The following is a 27,974-nucleotide window of genomic DNA, read 5'->3' as shown; positions in this document are numbered from 1 at the left end:
ATACAGGTGGTACATAACCCCCAGTCAAGCTTGCAAAAATCTATCATTTGCCTGACAATAAATGCTGGAAATGTAAAGAAACTGAAGGTACATTCTTTCACCTTTGGTGGACGTGCCCAAAGATTAAGGCTTTCTGGGAAATGATATATAATGAACTGAAAAAGGTATTTAAATATACCTTCTTGAAGAAACCAGAAGCCTTTCTCCTGGGCATTGTCAGCCAATTGGTGCCAAAGAAGGACAGAACTTTCTTTATGTATGCTACAACAGCAGCAAGAATACTCATCGCAAAGTATTGGAAGACACAAAATCTACCCACTCTGGAAGAATGGCAGATGAAGGTGATTGACTACATGGAATTGGCGGAAATGACTGGCAGAATCCGAGACCAGGGAGAAGAGTCGGTGGAAGAAGATTGGAAGAAATTTAAAGACTATTTACAGAAATATTGTAAAATTAATGAATCTTAGAAGGATGTTGGATAGAAACTAAGAGGTTTTTAGCTGTAATGCTTTAAGAGATATGGAAAAAAAAAGGTTTACAATTGGGCAAAAGTTTAATGGTAAGGATTTGCTGAACTAACAAACTGAATTGGAATACAAAAAAGGGAGGTATGAGGAGGTCCGGGGAAATAAGTTTAGGGAAGATAGGTTTGGAAAATTAATGTCTTTTTTAACTGTTTTATTTTGTATGTTTCTTGTTTATTTTTACTCTTTTTTCTGTATTTTGTATTTTTCGTATTTTTTGAAACTTTAATAAATATCATTTAAAAAATAATAAAAAATAAAATAAAATGCAGTTTAAAATGCAGCCTCATTTTAAAAGTAGCCCATAGATCAAGACCATAAGGGGAGGGAAACATAAGGGTCAGGCTGAGTCCAAACCAAAGGCCAGGCAGAACAGCTCCGTCTTGCAGGCCCTGCAGAAAGATGTCAAGTCCCGCAGAGCCCTGGTCTCTTGTGACAGAGCGTTCCACCAAGTCGGGGCTAGTACTGAAAAGGCCCTGGCCCTAGTTGAGATCAATCTAACCACCTTGCGGCTTGGGACCTCCAAAGTGTTGTTATTTGTGGACCTTAAGGTCCTCCGCGGGGCAGACCAGGAGAGGCGGTCCCGTAGGTACGAGGGTCCTGGGCCACATAGGGCTTTAAAGGTCAAAACAATGCAGGAACCATGGCTAAAGAACTGCTGGGAAGCCAAACTTTCTGAGTCCTAAGAACATAATGAGAGACCATTTGTTTGGATCAGGCCAAAGGAGCCCCCCCACACCACATCCCATAATCCTGTCCTCCCAGTGGCTGGCCAGTTGCTCATTATGGGAGACCTGGAAGCGAGACCTGAGACTGTCTCCTTACTTGCAATTCGTAGCCACTGGCATTCAGAGGCATAGCTGTCAACTTTCAGATTTGAAAATAAGGGATCAGCAGCCTCACCTGTCCCGGGGACAGTCTACGGGATATATAACAATCCGGGATAGCAGTGGGAAACGGCGCTGGAGTAAGGGAATTTCCCACAAAAAAAGGGAAGGTTGACAGCCATGTTCAGAGGCCTTCACTGCCACTGGCAGTGGAGGCAGGCAGAAGATCGTCCCGTTCCCCCCGCCCCCCAAATCTCAGGGCCAATCTAGACCCAGGTAAAGGTAAAGGGACCCCTGACCATTAGGTCCAGTCGTGACCGACTTTGGGGTTGCGGTGGTCATCTCACTTTATTGGCCGGGAGAGCCGGTGTACAGCTTCCGGGTCTGTGGCCAGCATGACTAAGCCACTTCTGGCGAACCAGAGCAGCGCATGGAAACACTGTTTACCTTCCCGCCGGAGCGGTACCTATTTATCTACAGTAGTGCCCCGCAAGACGAATGCCTCGCAAGACGGAAAACCCGCTAGACGAAAGGGTTTTCCGTTTTTGAGTTGCTTCGCAGGACGAATTTCCCTATGGGCTTGCTTCGCAAGACGAAAATGTCTTGCGAGTCTTGAGATTTTTTTTCCGCTCCCCCCCCCCTTTATCTAAGCCGCTAAACCTTTAATAGCCTTTTAGCAGCTAATCCGCTAAGCCGATAAGCCTTTAATAGCCGCTGGGGACTTCCGGGTTGGCGCCATCGCCGAATGGCGGACTCCCTCCGAGATCCGGAGGGAGTCTGCTCGGCAGGGGCTGGGTCTTACCGCGCCGGCGACGCGGGGACCCTCAAAAACCACGGGCACGGAGCCCGTGGACATGGGGACTCGGCTGGCACCGTTAGCGCCCTCCCGACTCGTGAAGGAGCCTTTTTAAAGGCTTCGGATCGGGTGCCGGGGAGTGGCGTGGTGCTTTGAGTCCATTGCTTCCCCTGCCGAGCGCAGCCGCATGCCATTCGACGGAGAGCGCTGACTTCTTCCATTGGAAATTCGGACTATCAACAACAACCCGTGAGTAATTGGGAAACCGGGTACAAAAGGAGAAAAAAAGAAATTTTTTTTTGGATTCGGCACGAGCGGGGGGGATTTAAAAAGGAAGTCAGTCCCCCCCCCGATTGTAAACATTCTAAAACAAGGACTGGGTAACCAAGATCGAAAGAGAAGTTTATTGCTGACAAAAATCATTAATTCCACGAAGGGAAATTACAAGAATTGTGCTGGAGGAGAAGAGTGGAGGGTGAGAGGGAAAATGCAACCCCCCCTGGGAACCGGGGCGATTCGTAGAACCTGGCGAAGAGAGACGGAGACTTTGACAGCTGTCAAAGTAGCTGTCAAAGCTGGAGAATATAAAGAGGACTTTGTTACAAGGACTTTGCTGGCTAATTCTGTTACAATTTGACACAATATGGATATAAACTGTCGGAAAATAAGGAACAACAATTTGACTTTTGGATTAGAGGATATAAAGTTACTACAATCCCCCTAGAGGGGATTTGGGACATTACAAGTGGTCGTATGTGGAAAATCACTCTGGGATTCGCACAGGACTTATCTTCTGGGAAAGCTGCAAAGCTGACATAGTATTTTGTCTACAGAGGTGTTTACATTAAAAGGAGACAATAGAATTTTCTATTGAAGAAAGGAAGGGACTGGACGTAAGTTTTTGTTCCTGAACAACAAACCTCTGTAGAGATACCAGATTTCGGAATAAGAAAGTTTTAGCAGCTGAACAAGACAAGAAACCTGAGAAAGTAAGGAATAAAAAGAACAAAGGACTAACTACGACACGGAAAGAATAATGGGAGGAGCAGCAAAGACCAAGGAAATTAAAGGCATCTATTAGACTGGATTTTTGAAGTTAAACATTATTAAAATAAACAAATTAAAAGAAAACCGGCAAGGTGGAATGGGAAAAATCTGGCCATGGACTTGAGATCTCCAGGCTGACAACATATAGACTGATGGACATGTGGAATTCAAACCGGGGAAGGGAAGGGGGAGTTTTGGAATCCAAAGGCTAATGTAACCATCTTTCTGAACATTCTTATATTTTTTATCTTCTATTTCTTTATATAACTTTTGTATACCATGGTATTTTGATTTGGCATGTTTAAAAAAAAGGGAATTCGTGGAAGGAAATTGGGGTTGATCTTGGGGAAAAATCTTTTTTCTTTATCTGTTAATGATGAGGGATGATGATAAAATTGTATAATTTAAATTGGTTAATGGGTTAAACATATTAAGTTTTAAACTGGGAGTGAGAGCTTGTGGAACCAAATTAATGAAAGGGGAATACAGTCGGGGGGGGGGAGGAGGGAGTCCTAGAAAGAAGATAACGAAAGTAAGGCTCTAAATGTATTCTATCTTTTCTTTTCTGTTATTTTTCTATATTATTGGAAATTCTAATAAATATGATTTAAAAAAAAATAAAAAAAAATAGCCGCTAAACTGCTAATAGCGCTAATCCGTTAAGCCGCTAATAGGGTTGCTTCGCAAGACGAAAAAACCGCTAGACGAAGACACTCGCAGAACGGATTAATTTCGTCTTGCGAGGCACCACTGTACTTGCACTTTGACGTGCTTTTGAACTGCTAGGCTGGAAGGAGCAGGGACTGAACAACGGGAGCTCACCCGTCGCGGGGATTCGAACCAGCGACCTTCTGATCAGCAAGTCCTAGGCTCTGTGGTTTAACGCACAGACCCAGACCACCCCTCAAAAGCATCTCGTTTGGGCTTCAGATGAGCAGAGCCTAGTTGTGCCTGTGGAAATGCCCTCTGCACATGTCCAAGCGCACTGCCTTCTTTCTCTGTTCCCCCACAAGTCCCAGGGATTAGCCCTGCTCCCTCCTAGAAGTTCAGGACAGATTTTAAAATAGACATACTTCTTCACGCAGCACATGGTTAAAATTAGTGAAAAACCTTCTGACAAGAGGATGTAATGGCCAGTATCGGACAAATTCACGAAGGAAGAGAGGGCTATCGATGGCTATTAGCCACAATGGCTTTGCTCTGACTTGGCAGCTGACGGCAGCCGTGCTTCTATTTATGATGATGATGATGATTATTATTATTGACAAAGTAATAATCATAAATAAATAAGAATAAACATGTGCACCCCACCACTGAAGACCATTCCATTGTAACTATCCAACCTCCCAAAATTTCAACACCTTGAGGAGATTTCACCCCTCCCATTCCAAGAATCTGCTGATGTTCTCTGCTGATTCTCCAGACAGGAGGGGGGCGGTTTCTGCTCACTACTTATTCTGCTCCAGCCTCACATCAAAGTCTCAGAGAGAGACTGAGTGTTAGAGAGAGAGAGTGTTATCTCTGTATAGATAAGGTTGCTGCTAAGAGCAGCTGCAGACACTCAGTGCAGTCCAGCGTCTCCATTTAGCTCTGTATATAGTTTGTATAATAGTTGTAGATAGAATAAAAGTAGTTATTCTACAGAGCTGTTCTCAGAGTGGTTTATGCTCTGCTATACTCTGCTGTGCGACGACTGTCGTCTTGTGGAAGTGAATCCGGTGCTCACAACCGTAAGCTGTGAGTCCACAGCACTTTGACCTGTTCCTGTGCAGAAGGTAGTCTCTGGAAGTGCTACCCAGCTCGCCTAGCCCAGTCGGGGCTGAAGTGGATGTGTCCAGTTAGTGGCACTGGCTCAAGGGCGATGCTGACACACCTCTTGCGATGGTTTGACCCCTTTCTGTTTTAACGGTACAAATTCTACCAACACCCTCCATATCTCCTCAAAATCATTTCTCCTGCATGTTCCCCGTCTTACCTTAATGTCACGTGTAAATTTATCGTTAATAGCTATATCCCACACCTCTTTACACCATTCTTCCATTTTATATTCTGCTTGCCCCTTCCACTTCCTAGCTATAATAACTCCTGCAGCTGTCAATAAATTTGTGAGTGAGTCCTTCACAGCCTGTGAACCTTCCACCCCATTGTAAACTGATAATAGTGATACCTCTGGACTTTCGGTCAGCTTTAACCCAGTGATTTCTGCTATCTCCTTAAACACCCTTTGCCAGAAAAATTGTACATGTGAACATAATTCCGTTTCCTGGCATCCCCTCCAACATAACACTGAATATTCCTTGTTTTTTTAATTTTAATTTTAATATAATAATAATAATAATAATATAATAATAATAATAATAATAATAAATTACAATAATTTTCTTTTATTCTTATAGACAACATTTTCAATGTGCTTCTAAGCATCAGTTGCTGGAAACCGCAATCAGGAGAGAGATGCTCTTCTGCTCAGATCCTGCTCGCAGGTTTCCCATGCTGGTTATCCGGTTGGCCATGGTGAGAGGAGGGCTCTGGTCAGGATCATGGGCCACGGGCCTGATCCAGCAAGCTCTTCTTCTGTTCTCGTGGCCCCCCACAAGCCCACCCCCCCTTCCTCACCTGAATGTCCATGTCCAGGCGGTAATTGAGGTCCCCAAACCAGAAGAGGTGAGTGAAGCGGAGGGAGATGTCAAAGGAGCTGAGCTGCTTGTCGCCCAGGGAGAGGAGGCGCAGGATGTCCAGGTAATTCTGGTTCCTCCTGGACAGTGGAGATGGGAGAAAATGAGGACCGAGGTGCATGTGAGCGCGGCAAAAGAAGGAGCTGGTTCTGCGCAGGGTTTCTGAGCGAAGTTTACTTTTTGCTTTCATTTATGAATCTTTCCATAGGAAACACATCAATAATAATAATAATAATAATAATAATAATAATAATAATAATAAATTATTTATACCCCGCCCCTCTGGCTGAGTTTCTCCAGCCACTATGGGCAGCTCCCAACAGAATATTAAAAACACCATAAAACACCAGTCATTAAAAACTTCCCTAAACAGGGCTGCCTTCAGATGTCTTCTAAACGTCAGATAACTCAGGATTATCCTTGTCAATTTATACTCCGCTTAAACCCAAAACAGGCTTCTAAAGCAGCCTGCAAAGTGTAAAACCAGCTGTGCAGATGTTAATACGTAAATGTTGACAATTAAATTGGACAGTTAAGACAACCCTGTTGAAATTATTATTATTATTATTATTAATATCCCGCCCATCTGGCTGGATCTCCCCAGCCACTCTGGGCGGCTTCCAACAGGTTATTAAAAACATAATAAAAGATTGAACATTTAAAACTTCCTGAAACTGCCCTCAGATGTCTTTTAAAAGTCAGATAGTTCTTTCTTTCCTTGACATCCGGTGGGAGGGTGTTCCACAGGGCGGGCGCCACCACTGAGAAGGCCCTCTGCCTGGTTCCCTGTAACCTCACTTCTCGCAGGGAGGGAACTGCCGGAGGGCCCTCAGAGCTGGACCTCAGTGTCCGGGATGGACGATGGGGATGGAGCCGCTCCTTCAGGTATACTGGGCCGAGACTCCTCCAGCCCAGCAGTTCTGTCCCCAACCCCATTCCAAAATGCTCAAGAGCCCTCCAGCCTACCTGGTGTGGCAGGGGAAGGACTCACCTGGCTGTCTTCTCGTTGCCGGAGGTGAGGTGGCAGTTCACAAACCCAAACGACGTGCCGTTGAACATGAAGGAGACACCGACAGCCCCCTTATTGCCTAGGAAGCAAAACACATGGAGAATGGAAAAAAATTAAGAAATATATAAGATTATATTGTAAAAATGATACCATCTTAGCAGAACTGGAATGATACTTGTGAAGAATAAATAAATGAAACAAATATCTTAGTGGAATGTATGGAAAAGGATATAAAATAAAACTGTGCGATAAAACCATGACAATGCAAAAAGTATAATGAGAATGATTGGCAGTTTTATGCAGAAAAATTTATTTGACGGACATGATGTTGTATAAAATTTTGGTTCTTTTTTAATTTCCTTTTTTATTTATTTTTTCTTGCTTTTACATTGTGATGATCTTTTCTTTTTGTATTTAACTTTGCTATACTTACCTTTGTTGTATGCTTGTATTTTAAACCAATAAAGACTTATAAAAAAAAGAAGGAAGCAAAATAATTGAGGTGATGTGGGAGGCAGGCATTTAGGCAGGAGAGGGGAATTGCACAAAGTCCTCCAGTGCTGCTTCATTGAAACTTTCCCCTTTCCACAAACAAGGGTGACTTTAAAAGAGGATTAGGCAGATTAATGGGGGAGAAAGCTGCCAGTGGCTATATTCTGTCTCCACAGTCAGAGCAGGTATGGACCTGAATACCAGTCAATGGGAATCCCAGGTGGGGAGAGGCCTGTTCTTGTGCCCAAGTCCCATTTGTGGGCTTCGCTTTACGGCATCTGGTTGGCAAAACTGTGAGAACAGGATGCTGGACTTTGCCCTGATCCAGCAGCCAGGGCTCTTCTTGCCCTGACTTTTATAATAATAGTATTTTTATTATTTGTACCTTGCCCATCTGACCAGGTTGCCCCAGCCACTCTGGGCAGCTTCCAACAGTTGTAGATTTTTTGGACAGGTGTTAAATGGTCTCAGCGACCACTCCCAGTCACCAGTCTGGCTGCCACATTCTGGATTAGTTGTAGTTTCCGAGTTACTTTCAAAGGTAGCCCCACGTAGAGCACATGGCAGTAGTCCAAGCGGGAGATAACCAGAGCATGTATCACTCTGGCAAGACAGTCTGCAGGCAGGGAGGGTAGACAGCTGCCCTAGACTGCAGTTCACATTACAGTGGTGCCTCGCAAGACGAAAAGAATCCGTTCCGCGAGTCTCTTCGTCTTGCGGTTTCTTCGTCTTGCGAAGCAAGCCCATTAGCGGTTTAGCGGATTAGCGCTATTAGCGGGCTTAGCGGATCAGCTGATAAGCGGCTTAGTGGCTTAGCGATCAGCTGTTAAGCGGCTTAGCGGCTTAGCGGATCAGCTGATAAGCGGCTTAGCGGCTTGGGGAAAAGGGGGGAAAAGGAAAAAAAAAACGCAGGAACTCGCAAGACATTTTTGTCTTGCGAAGCAAGCCCATAGGAAATTCGTTTTGCGAAGCACCTCCAAAACGGAAAACCCTTTCGTCTATTGGGTTTTCCGTCTTGCGAGGCATTTGTCTTGCGGGGCACCACTGTACCGTGGTACCTTGTGAAAAAAGTTCGCAAACCGGAACACTTACAGTGGTACCTCGGGTTACATACGTTTCAGGTTACATACGCTTCAGGTTACAGACTCTGCTAACCCAGAAATAGTACCTCAGGTTAAGAACTTTGCTTCAGGATGAGAACAGAAATCGTGCTCTGGCGGCGCAGCAGCAGCGGGAGGCCCCATTAGCTAAAGTGGTGCTTCAGGTTAAGAACAGTTTCAGGTTAAGTATGGACCTCTGGAACGAATTAAGTACGTAACCCGAGGTACCACTGTACTTCCGGGTTTGCAGTGTTTGGGTTCCAAGTTGTTTGAGTACCAAGGCGTTTGAGAACCAAGGTACCACTGTATGTGTTTCAGCAATTCACCATCTTCTGCTCCTCCCACCTGCTCAAATTCCTCCCCAGGCAATAAATCTTCCCAAATGCATTTGAGTCACAGTTGTTTGGCAAAGACCGCCAACACAAGCGCAGAGCTTTGTGGGAACGGGGAGGAGGAGAGACGCCTCTTTGGTTCGCTGTGGGAGTCATAAAGCCACGGTAAAGGCTTGTAATATTGCAGGGTGCCCCCTGACCTTGGCTGACCAGCACTCTGAGCTTTACAATGTATTGGAATGTATTGGAGCTGTGTTTCCTCTGGGCAGTGATTGACCTTATATGGTGAAGGGGGCAATAAAAGCCTTGACCGGATGAGGTAACGTGAGACACTGGCAAACAGCCATGCGGCTGGAGAGAGACAAAGGAATAAAGAAGTTTGCAGGAGGAGGAGAGGGAAGTTCGAGAGGAGCCGCTCCTACCATCATGAAAATATTGCTGGCTCTCTGTGTCATAAATTTATGCTAAACTTCGCCATTTGTACGGCTGGCTCCGACAGTTCGCTGGTAAAAGCTTCTGCAAGCCGAAGCTCAATCCTCGCAGCATCCGGGAACAGAAAAAGGTCCCTTGCAAAGAAGCCCAAGATCCAACGGCAGCCAGGAATACTGGGCTACTCTCAGAGCACACGGGGCAACTTCCTATGTTGCACACTTGCATGACTCTAAAATGGACTCAGCACGGAAACCGCTAAAACAACTTGGCTTATTCCTCCCCAAGACTCTTGCTGGGGGAATCTGGGGCAGCCTAGCCTTCCTCCGGACAGCTCTCCTCTTACCCAGAGTGTTGGCGATCCCGGTTTTTACGCTGGAGGTGCTGACATGGCTGATCCGGTTCTCATGTTCTGGTTTCACCAGGACGGCTATTTTAATGTTCCACAGGGACTGCATGGCGATCTGGAAGAGGCAAGCAAGGAGATGATGTTTCTTATGGGAAGACCTGGCTGGGGAGAGAGAGAAACAGGCTCCCCCCCCCCCCCAGGAGGCCCCTCTGCCTCCTCCTGGGCACCCACCGGCCGGTACTCTATTTCCGTGAACTCCTTGAGGACTCCGCGCACAAAGTCCACCCACTCCTTGTCCCCCATGGAGTTCTCCTGGGTGCCGAAGACATAGATGTCGTGGGGGATGGTGACGGTCATCTCGTCCAGCGTCTTGCCCAGACCCTTTGAGGCAAACCAGGAGGTGATGTTCTTGGGAGGCGGAACGCTGCCTGCAGAGGAGAAGAGGGAACGGGCCAATCGGAATAATAATAAATATTAATTTTTTATTTACACCCCGCCCTTCCCGGTTCAGAAAACAGGGCTCAGGGCGGCTAACAACAAATTTAAAACACTTAATTGATGCAACAAAAAACAGCTTAAAATACAGTATAAAACGTGAATAACAACAAATTCAGAATTCAAGAATCAATTTAGGGGGGAAATCCATCCAATAAACATTAGATGATCACCAGGGCTAGCTGGCTAAATTACCGTATTTTTCACTCTATAGGACGCACCAGATGATAAGATGCACCTGGTTCGGGGGGGAGGAAAGCAAGAAAAAAAATATTTTGAATCCCAGAAGCCAGAACAGCAAGAGGGATCTGGCTTCTGGGATAACCGCACCAAGCCTCTTCAGGACAGTGGGATGAAGGCTCCCCCTGCCCGGAAGAGGCTGCGTGCGGCTAAGGCAGAAGACAGGGCAGGCGCGTCGCTGAAGGGGTGCTTGCCCCTTCAAGCAAAGCTGGAGAAGGAACAGAAGGAGACCCTTCTCTTCCTCCTCCGGCTTCCAGGCAGGTGCGTGGCTGAAGCCTTTGGAGCGCAGCGGGACCTCGCGCTGCGCTCCAAAGGCTTCGGGTTCCTATGGCTGAAGTCAGGAGAGTCTTGCTCTCCCGGCTTCAGCTAAAGGAACCCAAAGCCTTCGGAGCGCAGCGCGAGGTCCCGCTGCACTCCAAAGGCTTCAGGCGGCTATGCCTGAAGCCTCCGGAGCACGGAGGGAGCGCTCCCTCTGCGCTTCGGAGGCTTCGCGTTGCTATCGCTGAGGCCAAGGAGCCTACATTCCCTCCATAGGACGCACACACATTTCCCCTTAATTTTTGGAGGGGAAAAAGTGCGTCCTATAGAGCAAAAAATACGGTAGTCCTATTTGGGCCAGCGAGGAGACCAGGGGCTGAATTAGCTGTGGGGTCCCAGAGTGGGTAATCTTCATAAAAAGGGGAGGGGGAGGGAAGGAAGGGGAATAAAAGATCAGGCTAAGTTCAAATTGAAAGCCAGGCGGAATAGCTCTGTCTTACAGGCCCTGCAGAAGGAAGTGAAATCCTGCAGGGCCCTGGTCTCCTGGGACAGAGCATTCCACCAGGTCGGAGCCATCACTGAGAAGGCCCTGGCCCTGGTGGCAGATAATCTGACTTCCTTAGGGCCCGGGACCTGTAGGGTGTTGCTATTTATGGACCTTAAGGTCCCCTGTGCAGCATACAGGGAGATGTGGTACCATAGGTACGAGGGTCCCAGGCTGTGAAGGACTTTAAAGGTCAAAACCAGCACCTTAAATCTGACCCTGTACTCCACCGGGAGCCAGTGCAGTTGGTAAAGCACTGGGGGAATATGCTCCCATGGCAGAGACCCGTGAGGAGCCTCACTGCAGCAGGGGTCTCCACCTGTGTGGGCTCTCCCAGAGGCGTCCAACCATTGGCCAGTCATTGCAACGGGGGGGGGGAGTTGTGGGGGGGAGTCTGCTGGGACCACCTATCCACATCAGCTTTTCCCCTAGCCTTGCTCTACCGCCCAGCCTGGGACCTTATAAGGCAAAGGTTGTGCTTAAATATTTTTGTTTCCGCTTATTGTTTTTGCAGAGAGTGTTCTTTGTCTTTTTGGCAGGAGCACGGATGTTCCTGGTTTTTCAGACTGTGGAAATGTTTTGAATTCGTGTAATTTGCATTACAGCCGTACCTTGGAAGTTGAACAGCTCAGTTCCCGAACGTTTTGGCTCCCGGACGCCGCAAACCCAGAAGTGACTGTTCTGGTTTGCATACTATTTTTGGAAGCCGAACGTCCGACGGGGCTTCCGTGGCTTCTGATTGGCTGCAGGAGCTTCCTTCAGCCAATCAGAAGCTGCGCTTTGGTTTCCAAATGTTTTGGAAGTCTGGAACGAATTCCGTTCGACTTCCAAGGTACGACTGTATTTTGAATTTGCCTTACGGTAAGCAATGTTATGTTCCGAGGATTGCGTTCAAAGCCAAAATTGCATATACTGTCGTACCTTGGAAGTCGAATGGTATCCGTTCCGGAAGTCCGTTTGACTTCCAAAACATTCGGAAACCAAAAAATGGCTTCTGATTGGCTGCAGGAAGCTCCTGCAGCCAATTGGAAGCTGTGGAAGCCGTGTCGGGACGTTCAGCTTCCAAAGAACATTCGTAAACCGCAACACTCACTTCCGGGTTTGTGGCGTTCAGGAGCCAAAATGTCCAAATACCAAGGCATTCGGGATCCAAGGTACGACTGTAGTTGAAACATATTGGGTGCAATAGTGGGTGGGATCGCCAGAGTCTATTTTCCCGGATGCCCAGCCACATTGCACTCCCTTTTTAATTTTTGTTATTTTCTTTGCCCAAAGCACAAAAAATAAATGTGCAAAAGTCATGGGCTTTGTACTGACACCGGGCAGGAACATTTGCTGTTCTCTTTTGGGTGCCCGCTAAAAGCATTCTTGTTTACAGGCAAGCCTACCCAGGTATTTAGAAAATTGGTGCTAGTTCTAATCTGTTTTTAGCTTATTTTAACTTTCCTAAAAGGGACGCGGGTGGCGCTGTGGTCTAAACCACAGAGTTGAGCTTGCCGATCAGAAGGTCGGCGGTTCGAATCCCCGTGACGGGGTGAGCTTCCGTTGCTCGATCCCTGCTCCTGCCAACCTAGCAGTTCGAAAGCACGTCAAAGTGCAAGTAGATAAATAGGTACCACTGGGGCGGGAAGGTAAATGGCGTTTCCGTGCGCTGCTCTGGTTCGCCAGAAGTGGCTTAGTCATGCTGGCCACATGACCTGGAAGCTGTACGCCGGCTCCCTCGGCCAATAAAGCGAGATGAGCGCCGCAACCCCAGAGTCAGTCACGACTGGACCTAATGGTCAGGGGTCCCTTTACCTTTACCTTTCCAAAAGACTTACATTATTGCAATTTATTCTTCTTATTGATAATTGTGTTTTGCCTTTTCCGTAAACTGCTTTGAAGTTTTTTTTGTTTTTGTTTTTGCCATCAAGGGGTCTATACATTTTATGGAATAAATATAACAGCAGACTGCTCCCCGCGGCTCCTCTCTCGACCCCGACACCTGTGACAGCCCAGGAAAGGTTCACACATCCCGATGGCAAGACTGACCCATATTCCATGTGCCAATGAAGATGGAAATCATGTCCGGCTCGTCCTGGTTCGAATGTCTGTTCTTCATCAGCTGCAGGAGTTGGCAGAAGGCCTCGCGTTTCTGCAGTGAGGGGGGTGGGAACAGACAGGAGGGCAGCGAGACAAAGAGAACAGCCTCAGAGAAACACAAGCAGGCAAAATCACCCAGGGGTTCCCAACTTTCTAGGCAATTCCTCCATTTCCATATTTATTCTTAAAGCAGCACGTTTCTAGCCCTCTTGTTGCCAGAGCCCTCCAGCTTTGAACACACCAGCAATTCCACCTGTACTTCTCAGAAACGTTGATGCTTTTAAGAACACCGGCAGGGCTACTGTAATAACCTGCAGTTTTATAAGAGTATACGTTTAAAGTACAGTGGTGCCTCGCAAGACGAAAAGAATCCGTTCCGCGAGTCTCTTCGTCTTGCGGTTTTTTCGTCTTGCGAAGCAAGCCCATTAGCGGTTTAGCGGATCAGCGCTATTAGCGACTTAGCGGGCTTAGCGGATCAGCTGATAAGCGGCTTGGGAAAAAGGGGGGAAAAGGAAAAAAAACCCCGCAGGAACTCGCAAGACATTTTCGTCTTGCGAAGCAAGCCCATAGGAAATTCGTTTTGCGAAGCACCTCCAAAACAGAAAACCCTTTCGTCTAGCGGGTTTTCCGTCTTGCGAGGCATTCGTCTTGCGGGGCACCACTGTAGATGAATAAATGAGTAAATAAAGTTAATTTATTTTCTGGTCTTGAAAGACCTACATTGGCTCCCAGTACATTTCTGAGCACAATTCAAAGTGTTGGTGCTGACCCTGAAAGCCCTGAACGGCCTCGGCCCAGTAGACCTGAAGGAGCGTCTCCACCCCCATCGTTCTACCCAGACACTGAGGTCTAGCGCCAAGGGCCTTCTAATGGTTCCCTCATTGCGAGAAGCAAACCTACAGGAAACCAGACAGAGGGCCTTCTCGGTAGTGGCGCCCGCCCTGTGGAACGCCCTCCCATCAGATGTCAAAGAGATAAACAACTACCTGACATTCAGAAGACATCTTAAGGCAGCCCTTAAGTTCAGGGAAGTTTTTAATGTGTGACATTTTAGTGTATTTTTGGTTTCTATGGAATCCGCCCAGAGTGGCTGGGGAAACCCAGCCAGATGGGCGGGGTACAAATAAATTATTATTATTATTATTATTATTATTATTATTATTATTATTAATTTGGAATTTGCAGAAACCAGAAGCTTTCTTATTGGGTATAGTGGGTAAAGAGATACCGAGACAAGATAAAAAGTTGTTCTTGTATGCAACTACTGCAGCAAGAATTCTGTTAGCCCAAAGATGGAAACATCAGGAGTCAGCAACAAAAGAAGAATGGCAAATGAAATTGAAGGACTTTGCAGAACTGACGAAACTGGTGGGAAGAATCCGCAACCAGCGAGACCAAGCATTCCAAAAGGACTGGAACAAATTTATACTATATTTGAAAGACAACTGTAAGCAATTAACATCACTAGCAGGGTTATCTGAAGATTTGTAAAATGAAATTGCTACCTATTCAGGTATGGTAATGTAACTTTTTAGGTAATAACAAGAATAGGAAAGGAAATGATACGGAAAGAAGCAAAACGTAAGTTTGTAAACCATTAGGCGGGAGGGAGGGAAGTCATTAGGCTCAGCTGAGGCAAAAAGGTGCGTAATGTGATTATATGTAAAACTAATAAAAATTATTATTAGAAAATAATAATTGGAATTTGCAGAAAATACAAAAAACAAATTTAAGGCACTGCAAATTTATATTTGCAGAAAATATAAAAAACAAATTTAAGGGGGAAGGAAGTCAAGTTTTGAAATGTTAAAATGACTGTCAAATTATTAAAATGTATAAAACTGAAAATCATAAATATAATAATAATAAATGTTGGATGTTTGGTGAATTTTTGCCAGTTTTTTCCTCCTTTTTCCTCCCCTCCAGTCGCATCCACAGGCCTCCCTCCCTCCAGGAGCAGTAGGACACTGCCCCACACCTGACCCTCTTCAGCCCCAATTCATGCCACTCATGCTAATTCACGCTACAAATTCATGGAGAAGGAAAGGCTATCGAGAGCCGCTGTCCACAATGGCTGCCTCTGCAGACAGAAGCAGGGATGCTTCTGAATCCCAGTTACTGGAAACCACGGCAACGGATGGGGCACCAACATGCTGTGCACATGGATGTCAACATTCTCATGCGCTTGAGTCCCTGAGTGGCAGCCACAAGAAACAGCAACATGACAACAACAACGCTTCCTTGTGGCAGAAATCGCAGTGAGGCAGGACCGAATTTAAGTTTGATGAGGCCCTAAGCTACTGAAGGTAATGGGGCCCTTTATATGTTGTTGTCAACAACAAATTGTTGCTGTTTTTTTGTGTTGAATACAGTGGTAGCTCTGGTTGCAAATGGGATCCGTTCCGGAGGCCCTTTCGCAACATGAAAAGAGCACAACCTGAAGCACCGTATCTGCGCAGGTGCGTGGCGCGATTTGATGCTTCTGCGCATGCGCGAAGTGCGATTTAGCGCTTCTGCGCATGCGTGAGCGGTGAAACCCAGAAGTAACCCTTTCCGGTACTTCCAGGTCACCACGGGACGTAACCTGAAAGAACGTAAAATGAGGCAAACGTAACATGAGGTATGACTGTATATGCTAGATGGTAATTTATGGACCAAGGGAGGCGGGTGGCGCTGTGGGTAAAATCTCAGTGCCTAGGACTTGTCGATCGCATGGTCGGCGGTTCGAATCCCCGCGGCGGGGTGAGCTCCTGTCCTTTGGTCCCAGCTCCTGCCCACCTAGCAGTTCGAAAGCACTCTTAAGTGCAAGTAGATAAATAGGTACCGCTTTATAGCGGGAAGGTATCGGCGTTTCCGTGCGCTGCGCTGGTGCTGGCTTGCCAGAGCAGCTTCGTCACGCTGGCCACGTGACCTGGAAGTGTCTTAGGACAGCGCTAGCTCCCGGCCTCTTAAGCGAGATGAGCACGCAACCCCAGAGTCGGTCACGACTGGCCTGTACAGGCAGGGGTACCTTTACCTTTACCTTAATTTATGGACCTAATAGGTATCTCAAGCCATTTGCATGTGTTGCCATGCAACCAGTCCATGCAGAATGGAAGCACCCTATATATAGAAAGCAGCAAACCAGTGATATTTTAGGGAGCAGGCTAGGCCCATGACTTACATCACAGGAGCCTACACAACACAAAACTCTGTTGCTATATGTAGGTTTTATTTTATTTGTTTTTTATCTTAGATTTTGGAAATGTATATCCAGAGTAGAGTAGGGCCCTAAGCTATAGCTTGTTTAGCTTATACGTAAACCAGCACTGCAGTGACGGGACCAGCAGAGACACAGAGAGAGAGCTACATAGCCAGGGACTGCAGAGCACCACAGGTGGCAGAAGGACAACCTGTTCAACTTATTTACAAAACCTCTAAGATTTATAAGTAAACCTGAGAGCCCATGGTGCTGCAATGGCTAGAACGTGGGAGAGACCAGGGTTCAAATCGCCCACTTGGCCAAGAAGCTCACGGGGGGGATCTGGGACCGGTCGCTGCCCCTCCGCCTGACCTTTCCACGCTCCTCTAGCCAAGGGGATCTTGACCGCTGGCGCTCCAAACACTCACCCTGGCACTAACAAAGATGAAGTCCTTCCTCTGAGTCTTCTCTTTCTCCTTCTCGAAGACGATTCCCAGCTTATTCTGCACCCGCTGGGATTTTATCAGCTGGCGGACTGGGGAGAAAGAGGGAGAGGGGGATCAGTATCTGTAAGAACTCGGCTCTTTTAGTGTGTCAGCACCTGCACTTTGGAACTCCCTGCCACTTGACCTCAAGAAAGCACCTTCACTGTACTCTTTTCAGCGCCTGCTAAAAACATTTTGGATTAGACAAGCCTGCCCAGGTGTTTAGAAAGCTGGTGTGAGCTTTAACGTTTTCAGTCTGTTGCTATTTTAACTTTTTGAAAGTCGTAAATTATTGTTGCAACCTTTTCGCTTTATTGCTTTATCTTTTTTCGTGTGAACCACTTGGGAGGGTTTTCTCTCTTTTTACAGTGAAGGGGTGTATAATTGTTATTAAATAAATACAAAAGCGATGCGTAGGAATGATGGTTTCCCCCTTTCCAGTTCCCCTTCCCTTAGGAATTCGCTTTCGGGCTGCTTCACCTGCTGGGCATTTCTAGATAGACGGGTAGGAGTTGAATGCAGCCTTCGCTGACCTGGTGCCTCCCCAGCACCTGTTGGACTACAACTCCCAACAGCCCCAGCCTGCATAGCCGTAAGATGCTGAGGCTCATGGGAGTTGTAGTCCAACACATCACCGGGCAGGGGACCAGGTTGAGACAGCGCGTTCCCTGTGGGCAGGTTCTCAAATGGACGAAAAGATGTTTCAGGGCGCAGCTCAAGCCATCAGGTCAAGGCAGGAGAATCACCAAAACATGACGAGGAAACCCTCGCCCCTCCCCAAATAAGTCAGTTCTTTGGAAAGGGCTTGTTCCTTAAGGTGGATTCCTCAAAAGGCCACAACCTGATCGTCTGGAGGGTTAGGGCAAAGGAGACTCGGTCCCCAAGAGGGCACTGCTGGCGGTGGGTCTCCAGCGAAAGACACACTCGGGGCTCCTCCTTACTCTTGTCGTGAGCAAAGGTGTTCCAGTCCTCCTGAGAGTCCCTCTGCTTCTTCAGAACAACAAGCTTCCCACCTTCCACATCCACGCTCAAGGTGTACTTCTGAGATTTCCCGATCTTCGTGAGGTCGCCCAAGGTTAGGTCCAGCTTCACCTGGGAGGGAGGGAGGGAGGGAAGGAGGGAGGGAGGATGTCCAATCAACATCATCTTTTATTTATATCCCGCTCTCCCCGGCCAAAGTCGGGCTCAGGGCGGCTAACATCAAATATATAACATTAGTATAAAGACACAAGATCTACCCACTTTGGAAGAATGGCAGATGAAGGTGATGGACTATATGGAATTGGCAGAAATGACTGGCAGAATCCGAGACCAGGGGGAAGAGTCGGTGGAAGAAGATTGGAAGAAATTTAAAGACTATTTACAGAAATATTGCAAAATTAATGAATGATAGAATGATGTTGGATAGTAATTAAGCGGTTTCTAGCTGTAATGCTTTAAGAGAATATGAAAAAAAGGGTTATAAATGGGTTAAAATCTAATGGTAAGGATTTGCGAACCAATAAATTGAAGTGGAATACAAAAAAGGGAGGTACGAGTTGGTCCGGGAAACAAGCTAAAGGAAAATAAGTAACTGAAAATATGTGTGTTTTTAACTGTTTTTATTTTGTATTTTTCTCTTTTCTTTTTCATTTTTACTGTAATATTTCAAAAAACCTTAATAAATATCTTATATATAAAAAAAAAATCAAACAGTAATTAAACTGCCTCCTAAAAACAGGTCTAAATCAAATTAGATTGCTTCTGCAGGGTTAGGGTTGGGAACAGTAAGTGCTCATTGGTCCAACTGTTTAGAGAATGCTGGGAAGCCTCTTTCATACTAGTTCTTATGCAAAAATAAAAGGGGAGTCAGGCTGAGCCCTGGCCAAACGCCTAGCAGAACAACTCCGTCTTGCAGGCCCTGCAGAAAGATGTCAAATCCCGCAGGGCGCTGATCTCTTGTGGCAGAGCGTTCCACCAGGCTGGGGCCATTGCTGAAAAGGCCCTGGCCCTGGTCGAGGCCAACCTACTGTAATCTCTCTGAGGCCCTGGATCTCCAAGGTGTTATTATTTGTAGACCACAAGGTCCTCCGTGGGGCGTACTATGAGATGTTTCTCAACACACAAGATAATTATTCGTGCATCTATTTATGTTTCTTGCATTTATATACCTTTCCTCCAGGGAGCTCGAAGCAGGGAACTCTCCACCTCCCCGCGGATCCTCACCACAACCCTGTGAGGTAGGCTGAGCCGAGAGTCAGCGGCTGGCCCAAGGTCACCTGGCAAAAGAGCTTTGTGGCCAAATAAGGATCTGAGCCCGGGTCTCCCAGGCCTTGGTTCGATGCTCTAACCACTACACTGCCGCTGCCTCCTCAATTAATTGGGGAAGGGGCCGTAGCGGTCTTCGCGTACAGAATGTCCCAGGGGCATCTCCAGGGAGGATCGGGCCCCTGCCTGAAAGCCTGAAAAGCCTCTGCCAGTCAGTGTTGGCAATGCTAAGCTACATGGGCCAACGGTGACTCCAAGCAGCTTCACAGGAATGGAGGGAATGCGGAAAGTTAATACACATTCTCCTTTTTGCCACCGTGTAGAAGGAGTTGCAAAGGCGACTGAATCTTGGCCCCCTGGCGACCGGAAGGGTGAATTTGGACGGCCTCTTTGGCTTCTGGGACATTCAGCCCAAAGTGTTCCCTTTGGCACCATAGAGGGCTAAAAACTTGGAGCTCCTTCTGCGCCTTCTCTGCCCGCAGACAACTGCAACTCAGCCTTGGGCTTGAGCCTAAGGAGTGATTGAAAAGACTTGGCTTTTACCTCGAATGCCTGGACAGGAATGCTCTTTGCTTTTCGCGAAGAAGGCAGGGCCAGCCCAGGCTGGGCTGTGGAACTCATGTCCTGGAGAGCTTTCAAAGCCTGCAAGGGGGATAGATGAGAGTATGACCATAATAATAACTTGGGATTATCCTCTTCGTCAATTTATACTCTGCTTAAACCCAAAACGGGCTTCTAAAGCAGCCTGCAAAGTGTAAAACCAGCTGTGCGGATGTTAATACGTAAAAGTCGACAATTAAATTAGACAGTTAAGACAACCCTGTTGAAATAAATATTAATAATAATAATAATAATAATAATAATAATAATAATAATAATATATTTATACCCTGCCCATCTGGCACTCAGATCCCCTCACGCTTTCTCCCCCCTTGTGGGAGAAGCCAGAGACTGGCGGGCCGTGGGAGAATTCCATCTCCATCTTGGATTCAATCTTGCCATTGGAGGCTCAGGCGGTTTCGGTGGCTAGGAGGGCCTTTTCCCAGATACAGCGCATTCGCCAGCTATGTCTGCTTTTGGACGGAGATTATCTGAACTCCACGCTCCGGCAACTTCCAGATTGGGTGGCTGCAATGCGCTCTGCGTGGGGCTGCCTTTGAAGACGACTCGGAAACTTCAACTGGCCCGAAACACATCAGTCGGGTCGCTGGCTGGGGTCCCGTTCAGATCACACTATGTTTTCCCCGTTTTAAATTAACTGTGCTGGTTGCCAGGCCATTTCAATTCACGATGTGTCTGTTGGCGTTTGAAACCCTAAACGACTCAGTCCCCAAACAACTGAAAGGGGGCTTCCAGGGGCCAGAATCGACACAGGGGGCCGTCTTGACAGTTCCACTGCCCTCAGAAGCTCGGGCAGGGTGTCCGCTTGGAAGAGGGTCTCCTCTGTGGTGGCCCCTACGTCGTGGGACTCCCTCGCCAAAGAGCTGCGCCTGGAACCTTCAGAGGATGCTGAGGACACCCCTTCTTTACCTTCTGGCTTTTGACACTTGCATTATCAGGGCATGCCTAATTTCCACAAGTTGCTTTAAATATAACAACAACAACAGCAACCATCTGGCTGGGTCTCCTCAGCCACTCTGGGCTGCTTCCAACAACAGATTAAAAATATCAATTGAAACATCAGTCATTAAAACTCCACTAAACTGGGCTGCCTTCAGATAGTTGTTTATTTCCTTGACATCTGGTGGGAGGGCATTCCACAGGGCGGGCACCACCTCTGCCTGGTTCCCTGTAACTTCACTTCCCGCTTCTTAAATTGTTTTTAATATTGTGTTTTAATGCTCTATCCCACTCTGGGAGCTTAAGGCACAGGACAGATAATAAAGTGTTGGTGCTGACCTTTAACACCCGAAATGGCCTCGGTCCTGTATACCTGAAGGAGCGTCTCCACCCCCATCATCCAGCCCGGACACTGAGGTCCAGCGCTGAGGGCCTTCTGGCGGCTCCCTTGCTGCGAGAAGTGAAGTTACAGGGAACCAGGCAGAGGGCCTTCTCGGTGGTGGCACCCGCCCTGTGGAACGCCCTCCCAACAGATGTCAAGGCAATAAACAACTACTGTATTTTTCTTTTAAAAGACAACTGAAGGCGGCCCTGTTTAGGGAGGTTTTTAATGTCTGATGCTGTATTTTTTTTAATATTCAGTTGGAAGCCACCCAGGGTGGCTGGGGAAACCCAGCCAGATGGGTGGCATATAAATAATAAATTATTATTATTATTATTATTATTATTATTATTATTATTATTATTAACAAGCAGCACCAGCATGGGGCTCCATCCCATTCTCCTTCCAGAGAAGATGGGGAAGGGCAGAGGGCCCCCCCCCTCGCCAGGTTTCATGGCTGGCACTCACCTTCTTCTCAATACTGGACAGGAAGTCCTTCAAGACGGACAGCTTCAGGACGAGGCTCTCCAGTTCCTGCTCTCCGGTTTGGCTGGCCGTCTGGGGACCATAAGAAGGAGGGTTGGAAAACAAAGACCCGGGAGAAGTTTTCTGGCACAGGAGGGGCAGGAGACGCCCGGGGGCCCAGGAACTGATTCTGGGGGTGCCAGAGTCAAGTCCTGTTCCAGGACTTTGTGGAATTTGGCCTCTACAGCTTTTTAAAGCAGCAAACCAGAAAGAACACGGAGGATAGGCTGGTAATGAATACAGTGGTACCTCGGGTTAAGTACTTAATTCGTTCCGGAGGTCCGTTCTTAACCTGAAACTGTTCTTAACCTGAAGCACCACTTTAGTTAATGGGGCCACCTGCTGCTGCCGTGCCGCCGGAGCACGATTCCTGTTCTCATCCTGAAACAAAACTCTTAACCTGAGATACTATTCCTGGGTTAGCGGAGTCTGTAACCTGAAGCGTATGTTACCCGAGGTACCACTGTACACAGGTTTTTCGGTGAAGCTGATCATCATCGGCACTTGTGAAAACCCTGTGCTCTGCAAGCCCCCAGGATCAGCTAATTGGGAACAGAAATTAGCAGGTGGGAACAGAAATGAGCTCATAGGATTCGGGATTCAGATTCCGTTCCGTTGAATTAGAGGGACGCGGGTGGCACTGTGGGTTAAACCACAGAGCCTAGGACTTGCCGATCAGATGGTCGGCGGTTCGAATCCCCACGACGGGGTGAGCTCGCGTTGCTCGGTCCCTGCTCCTGCCAACCTAGCAGTTCGAAAGCACGTCAAAAGTGCAAATAGATAAATAGGTACTGCTCCGGCGGAAAGGTAAACGGCGTTTCCGTGCGCTGCTCTGGTTTGCCAGAAGCGGCTTAGTCATGCTGGCCACATGACCCGGAAGCTGTACGCCCGCTCCCTCGGCCAATACAGCGAGATGAGCGCCGCAACCCCAGAGTCGTCCGCGACTGGACCTAATGGCCAGGGGTCCCTTTACCTTTACCTCTGAACCAGTAAAATACATAAATTTATTTTAAAATTTATTTAATAGCCATCATGACTAGTAAATAAAGACAGAAAATCAGAGAAATGAACAGGGAGCAGGGAAGGATAAGGGACTGACAGCCTTACCCTCATTTGTCTAGTTTTATTTATTTATTTGGTTCAATTTACGCCCCACCTTTTCCCCCCAGGAGCTGACGGTGTCCTGCATGCTTCTCCCCGACTTCAGTTAATTCTCACAAGAACCCTGGTAGGTAGGTTGGGCTGAGAGAAGGTCACACACAGTGAACGCGATGGCTGAGTGGGGATGCAAACTCGGCTCTCCCGGGAAATAGTCCAACGCTCTAACCATTAAACTACACTGGTTCTCAAAAGCAGCCCACCTTCAGTTGGGGTTCAGTCGGGGCCACTTTCGGAGGCCTTTGGGCTAAGGGGGACTTCCTGGAGAGCAAAACATGTACCTCTCTAAATGACTTGGCTGAAGGAATTGAGGGGGTGCTCTTCCAGTTTGCAGGCTGGACGCCAAACTGGGGGAGGGGGCAGCTAATGTCGTAGGATCGGAATTCAAAATGACCTTAACAGATTGAAGCCCAAACTAACCGAGTGGATTTCATTCCTGAACTTAGGCAGGAAGAACCAGATGCACAAATATAAAATTGGGGTGGGGGGCACCTGGCAAGGATCTAGGGGTCATGTGGACCACAAGTCATGAATCAACAGTGTGATGCAGCAGCAAAAAAGGCTAACGCTATTCTAGGCTGCATCCACAGAAGTCTAGTGTCCAGATCATGGGAAGTCATATTCCTGCTCTATCCTGCCTTGATCGGACCCCCAACCTGGAGTCCTGTGTCCAGTTCTGGGCACCACAATTTCAGAAGGATGTTGACAAGCTGAAATGTGGGCAGAGGAGGGCGACCAAGATGATCCAGGGTCTGGAAACCAAGCCTGATGAGGAACGGTTGAAGGAGTTGGGTATGTTTAGCCTGGAAAAGAGGAGACTGAGAGGAGACAGGAGTGCCATCTTCAGATATCTCAAGGGTTGTCCTATGCTCATTTCAGTTTCCCTTTTCTAGACCTTTTCCAGCTCTGTCAAATCCACTACCCTAACCCCCAAAAAGCCGCTTTTCATCTTTCCTTGAAGAAAAAGGTGCTCCAGCCCCTCAGTTATTTGGGGGGGGGGGCTTCTCTGCTTCCAATCGCCACACCCACCTGCTGCAAGATCCGGGAGGTCATGGGGGAGCTCTGCTGGTCAAACACCTTAGACAGGATCTCCAAGCCAGACAAAACCTTGTCCACCTCGCTGGAAGAACAAGAACCGGGTTTTATATTTCTGCGGCGGAGCAGTCCTTCCTGCCACCCCCCACTTCCTGGTTCTCCTTATTCTCTCTCTAGCTCTTCAACCCAGACATTTGTCAGACTGTGAGGCTTTTTTTATTATTATTATTTTCTTTAATTGTCTGAACTAACTGCATGCAATGCCAAGAACCGCTTCTGCTTATTTTGAGGTTTCCAGCTGCTCTGAGCCCTGATCTGGAGAGCTGGCCTTCTCAGCAACCCTCTTTCCACCTCTGTTTACCCAAAGCACCGTTCGTCAGCCGCATATTATGTCAACAGGCAGGCGGACGTTGCTCTGCTCCCCTTTCCCATCTCACCTGTGCAGGCGTTTGCAGGAAGTGACAAGGGTTTTGTTCAGGTGGGGCAGGCTGCTGGCCCCAGCCTTCACAGCCTCCAGGTCCAGGGAGTAGCTGCCTTTCAGGTACTCGTGGGAAACGGTGCTGAGCCCGTTGGTGGTGCTGGAAGAGGAATAATAATAATAATAATAATAATAATAATAATAATAATAATGTATTACTTATACCTCGCCCATCTGGTCAGGCCTCCCCAGCTTCCAACAGGATATTAAAAACACAATAAAAGATCGAACATTAAAAACTTCCCTAAATTGCCCTCAGATGTCTTCTAAAAATCAGATACCGTATTTTTCGCTCTATAACACGCACCTGACCATAACACGCACGTAGTTTTTAGAGGAGGAAAATCCGTAGGCATGCCACCCATAGGCATTCCCTCCATAACACGCACAGACATTTCCCCTTACTTTCTAGGAGGAAAAAAGTGAGTGTTATGGTGCAAAAAATACGGTAGTTGTTTATTTCCTTGACATTTGATGGCAGGGTGTTCCACAGGGTGGGTGCCACCACCGAGAAGGCCCTCTGCCTGGTTCCCTGTAACTAGGTTTCTCGCAGTGAGGGAACCGCCAGAAGGCCCTCAGAGCTGGACCTCAGTGTCCGGGCAGAACGATGGGGGTGGAGTATACTGGGCCAAGGCCGTTTAGGGCTTTCAAGGTCAGCACCAACACTTTGAATTGTGCTCGGAAACGTAGTGGGAGCCAATGTAGGTCTTTCAGGACCGGTGTTATATGGTCTTGGTGGCCGCTCCCAGTCACCAGGCCACCTGACGCATTCTGGATTAGTTGTAATAATAACAATAACAACAACAACAACAACAACAATAATAATAATAATAATGTTATTATTTATACCCTGCCCATCTGGCTGAGTTTCCCCAGCCACTCTGGGCAGCTCCCAATCGCGTGTTAACAACAATACAGCATTAAATATTAAAAACTTCCCTAACCAGGGCTGCCTTCAGATGTCTTTTAAAAATAAGAGAGCTGCTTATTTCCTTGACATCTGCTGGGAGGGTGTTCCACAGGGCGGGAGCCACCACCGAGAAGGCCCTCTGCCTGGTTCCCTATAACATTACTTCTCACAATGAGGGAACTGCCAGAAGGCCCTCAGTGCTGGATCTCAGTGAAGTTTCCAGATCACCTTCAAAGGTAGCCCCACATAGAGTGCATTGCAGTAGTCCAAGCGAGAAATAACTAGAGCATGGACCACTCTGGCAAGCCAATCTACAGGCAGGGAGGGTCTCAGCCTGCATACCAGATGGAGCTGGTAGACAGCTGCCCTGGACACAGAATTGACCTGCGCCTCCATGGACAGCTGTGAGTCCAGAATGACTCCCAGGCTGCACACCTGGTCCTTCAGGGGCACAGTTGCCCCATTCAGGACCAGGGAGTCCTGAAGGCGTGCTGGAATGTAAACAGGCATGTGACATGCAACAATCCACATATCTGCAGCAAAAAGTGGAATAGAATCCCAACACATGGTGGGGGGGAGAACACCCTGAAACTGAGCAGTCAAGTGGCAAAAAAAAGAGATTCTGACTAAACGTTAGGAAGAACTTTCTGACAGTATAAGACGCTGGACTCTCCTTCCTTGGCGGTTTTGAAGCAGAGGTTGGGTGGCTATCTGTCAGGGACGCTTCAGTTGAGATCCCTGTCTTGCAGGGCGGGTTGGACTAGATGACCCTTAGGGGTCCCTTCCAACTCTACATTTCTATGATTCTGTGACTAGATGGGTCCCCGTGGGCCTGATCCAGCAGGTCTCCCCTCAGGTTCTTACGATATAACAGAGGTGCAGAGGGGAAGGCGACTTTCCCATTACCATACATTCATTCATTTTTGTTTTGAGTGCTTTGTTTGAAAAAAAAAAAGGTCTCAAAGCAATTTAAAAACAAAGCAAAATTCAAAAAGATAAAATCATTTTGAATAAAGAAGGGTGTTCTGGATATTCTTGCCCCAAAAGGGCTGCTCGTGGCTAGTAGCTATTGATAATCCTTCTCCTCCATGAATTTGTCTAAACCTCTTTCAAAGCCATCCAAATTGGTGGCCATCACTGTCTCTTGTGGGAAGGAGTTCCACAGTTTAACTCTGTGCTGCATGCTGAATCTCTCAACATTCTTACTTGGTGCTGAGAGCGATGGGGGCTCGGTGCATGTTAAATTGCACCAGGCCGTTTTATGGGAAGCAGTTCACAAACGAAACAAATAGATAAGTACATTTTCAGTGGTACATTTCGCAATTAGATAATCTTGCATCACATCTAAAGGGGGAGATAAAAGGGACCTGGTCAAATTTGGGAAGGGGGCAGTCGGTACTGGAGGATGAAGAACACCAACATCTGCAAGGGGGGTGGGCAGCAAAAAAACCCCAGCATACCCCACTGGCAGAGACTCACATTCTCACATGGGGTATATACAACAGTGCACACCCCTTATATATTTATTTATGTGTGTGTGTGTGTGTGTGTGTGTGTATACACACACACATACACACACACACACACACACACACACACCCCACTTGATTGTTTAAAAAAAAACCCTCAAAGCTGTTTAATAAAATAAAAAAACAAATTAATATTAAGAGCAATTTAAAGATTTAAAAGCAGCAATAAATTAAAAACATATCAGGATTTGTGGATAGGCTAAACAAAAATGTTTTTAGCCGAAAGGAGTAAAGCAAAAGGGGCTGGCTGATGTCAAGTGGCAGGGAGTTCCGGAGATGCAGAAGGGATATTATTTACCTTTCGAGTGCCCCGTCCTGCACAGCAGGGGCGTTGCTAGCCAGGCCGGCGGCAGTGCTGCCAACAGGAAGGCTGGTGGACCCCGATCGGGGAGGCAGTGGGGGCTTCTCGTCCTCCCCATCTGTGGAAGGCAGAAGGCAAACGGTCAGCAGAAACAGGATCACCAAGCTGCAATGTGTGGGCTGGCAGGGTTGCTGTTGTTTTGTTTAATACAAAAAAACCCCAAAACAATAAAACTATCAGGAAGGAATAAGTTAACACATCTGGAAAGTTGGAATACCAATAAACTAAAAGTAGATTAAAACTCACACGAGCTTCCTAAACACGTGGGCAGGCTTGTCTGAACAAAAGTGCTTTTTAGCAGGTGCCGAAAACAGTGCAAGTAGATAAATAGGTACCGCTCCAGCGGGAAGGTAAACGGCGTTTCCGTGTGCTGCTCTGGTTCGCCAGAAGCGGCTTAGTCATGCTGGCCACATGACCCGGAAGCTGTATGCCAGCTCCCTCGGCCAGTAAAGCGAGATGAGCGCCGCAACCCCAGAGTCGTTTGCGACTGGACCTAATGGTCAGGGGTCCCTTTACCTTTAAGGCAGTGTTGGCCAAACTTGGGTCTCCAGCTGTTTTTGGACTACAACTCCCATCATCCCTAGCTAACAGGACCAGTGGTCAGGGATGATGGGAGCTGTAGTCCCCAAACAGCTGGAGACCCAAGTTTGGCCAACACTGCCCTAAGGTAAGGGCCTTCCTGTCCCTGTTGGTGCAAAGGGCTTTCAGGAGGGGAGCAGACAAGATCGACCACCTGTGGGTTGGGGTTCAAAGGTGTGCTTGTACCTGAGTAGTCCCTGTCCTCCACATTCTCCTTGTCCTTCTCCCGTTCCACAGGGAAGAGCAGCGTGCAGACGAGGCCTTGGTTCGGCTGCAGGTAGAGGGTGATGAGGTCGCTCAGGGTCTTGAACCGCCTCACCTGGACCCCTTGAGATGTCTGCA

At 47.5% G+C, this 27,974-nt stretch overlaps 1 protein-coding gene across 1 annotated transcript in view; it reads right to left on the bottom strand.

Moving 5' to 3' along the window:
• The window catches only part of INPPL1 (inositol polyphosphate phosphatase like 1), an 84,136-nt gene that overhangs the window by 20,625 nt on the left and 35,537 nt on the right, over positions 1–27,974 (bottom strand). Inside the window, exons 3-15 of the mRNA XM_081001802.1 lie at positions 27,819–27,969; positions 26,991–27,111; positions 24,213–24,353; positions 23,770–23,860; positions 21,526–21,615; positions 19,659–19,757; positions 17,810–17,960; positions 16,812–16,918; positions 13,152–13,254; positions 9,815–10,011; positions 9,581–9,698; positions 6,864–6,960; positions 5,814–5,952 (exon numbers count right to left, since the gene is read on the bottom strand). Of these exons, the coding sequence (XP_080857928.1) occupies positions 5,814–5,952; positions 6,864–6,960; positions 9,581–9,698; positions 9,815–10,011; positions 13,152–13,254; positions 16,812–16,918; positions 17,810–17,960; positions 19,659–19,757; positions 21,526–21,615; positions 23,770–23,860; positions 24,213–24,353; positions 26,991–27,111; positions 27,819–27,969 (1,605 nt within the window). The remainder of the gene's footprint in view (positions 1–5,813; positions 5,953–6,863; positions 6,961–9,580; positions 9,699–9,814; positions 10,012–13,151; positions 13,255–16,811; positions 16,919–17,809; positions 17,961–19,658; positions 19,758–21,525; positions 21,616–23,769; positions 23,861–24,212; positions 24,354–26,990; positions 27,112–27,818; positions 27,970–27,974) is intronic.

Source organism: Podarcis pityusensis (assembly GCF_964106645.2).
Source record: "Podarcis pityusensis genome assembly, chromosome: 4".
Classification (NCBI taxonomy): domain Eukaryota; kingdom Metazoa; phylum Chordata; class Lepidosauria; order Squamata; family Lacertidae; genus Podarcis; species Podarcis pityusensis.
This window is presented reverse-complemented; position numbering and strand designations above follow the sequence as displayed.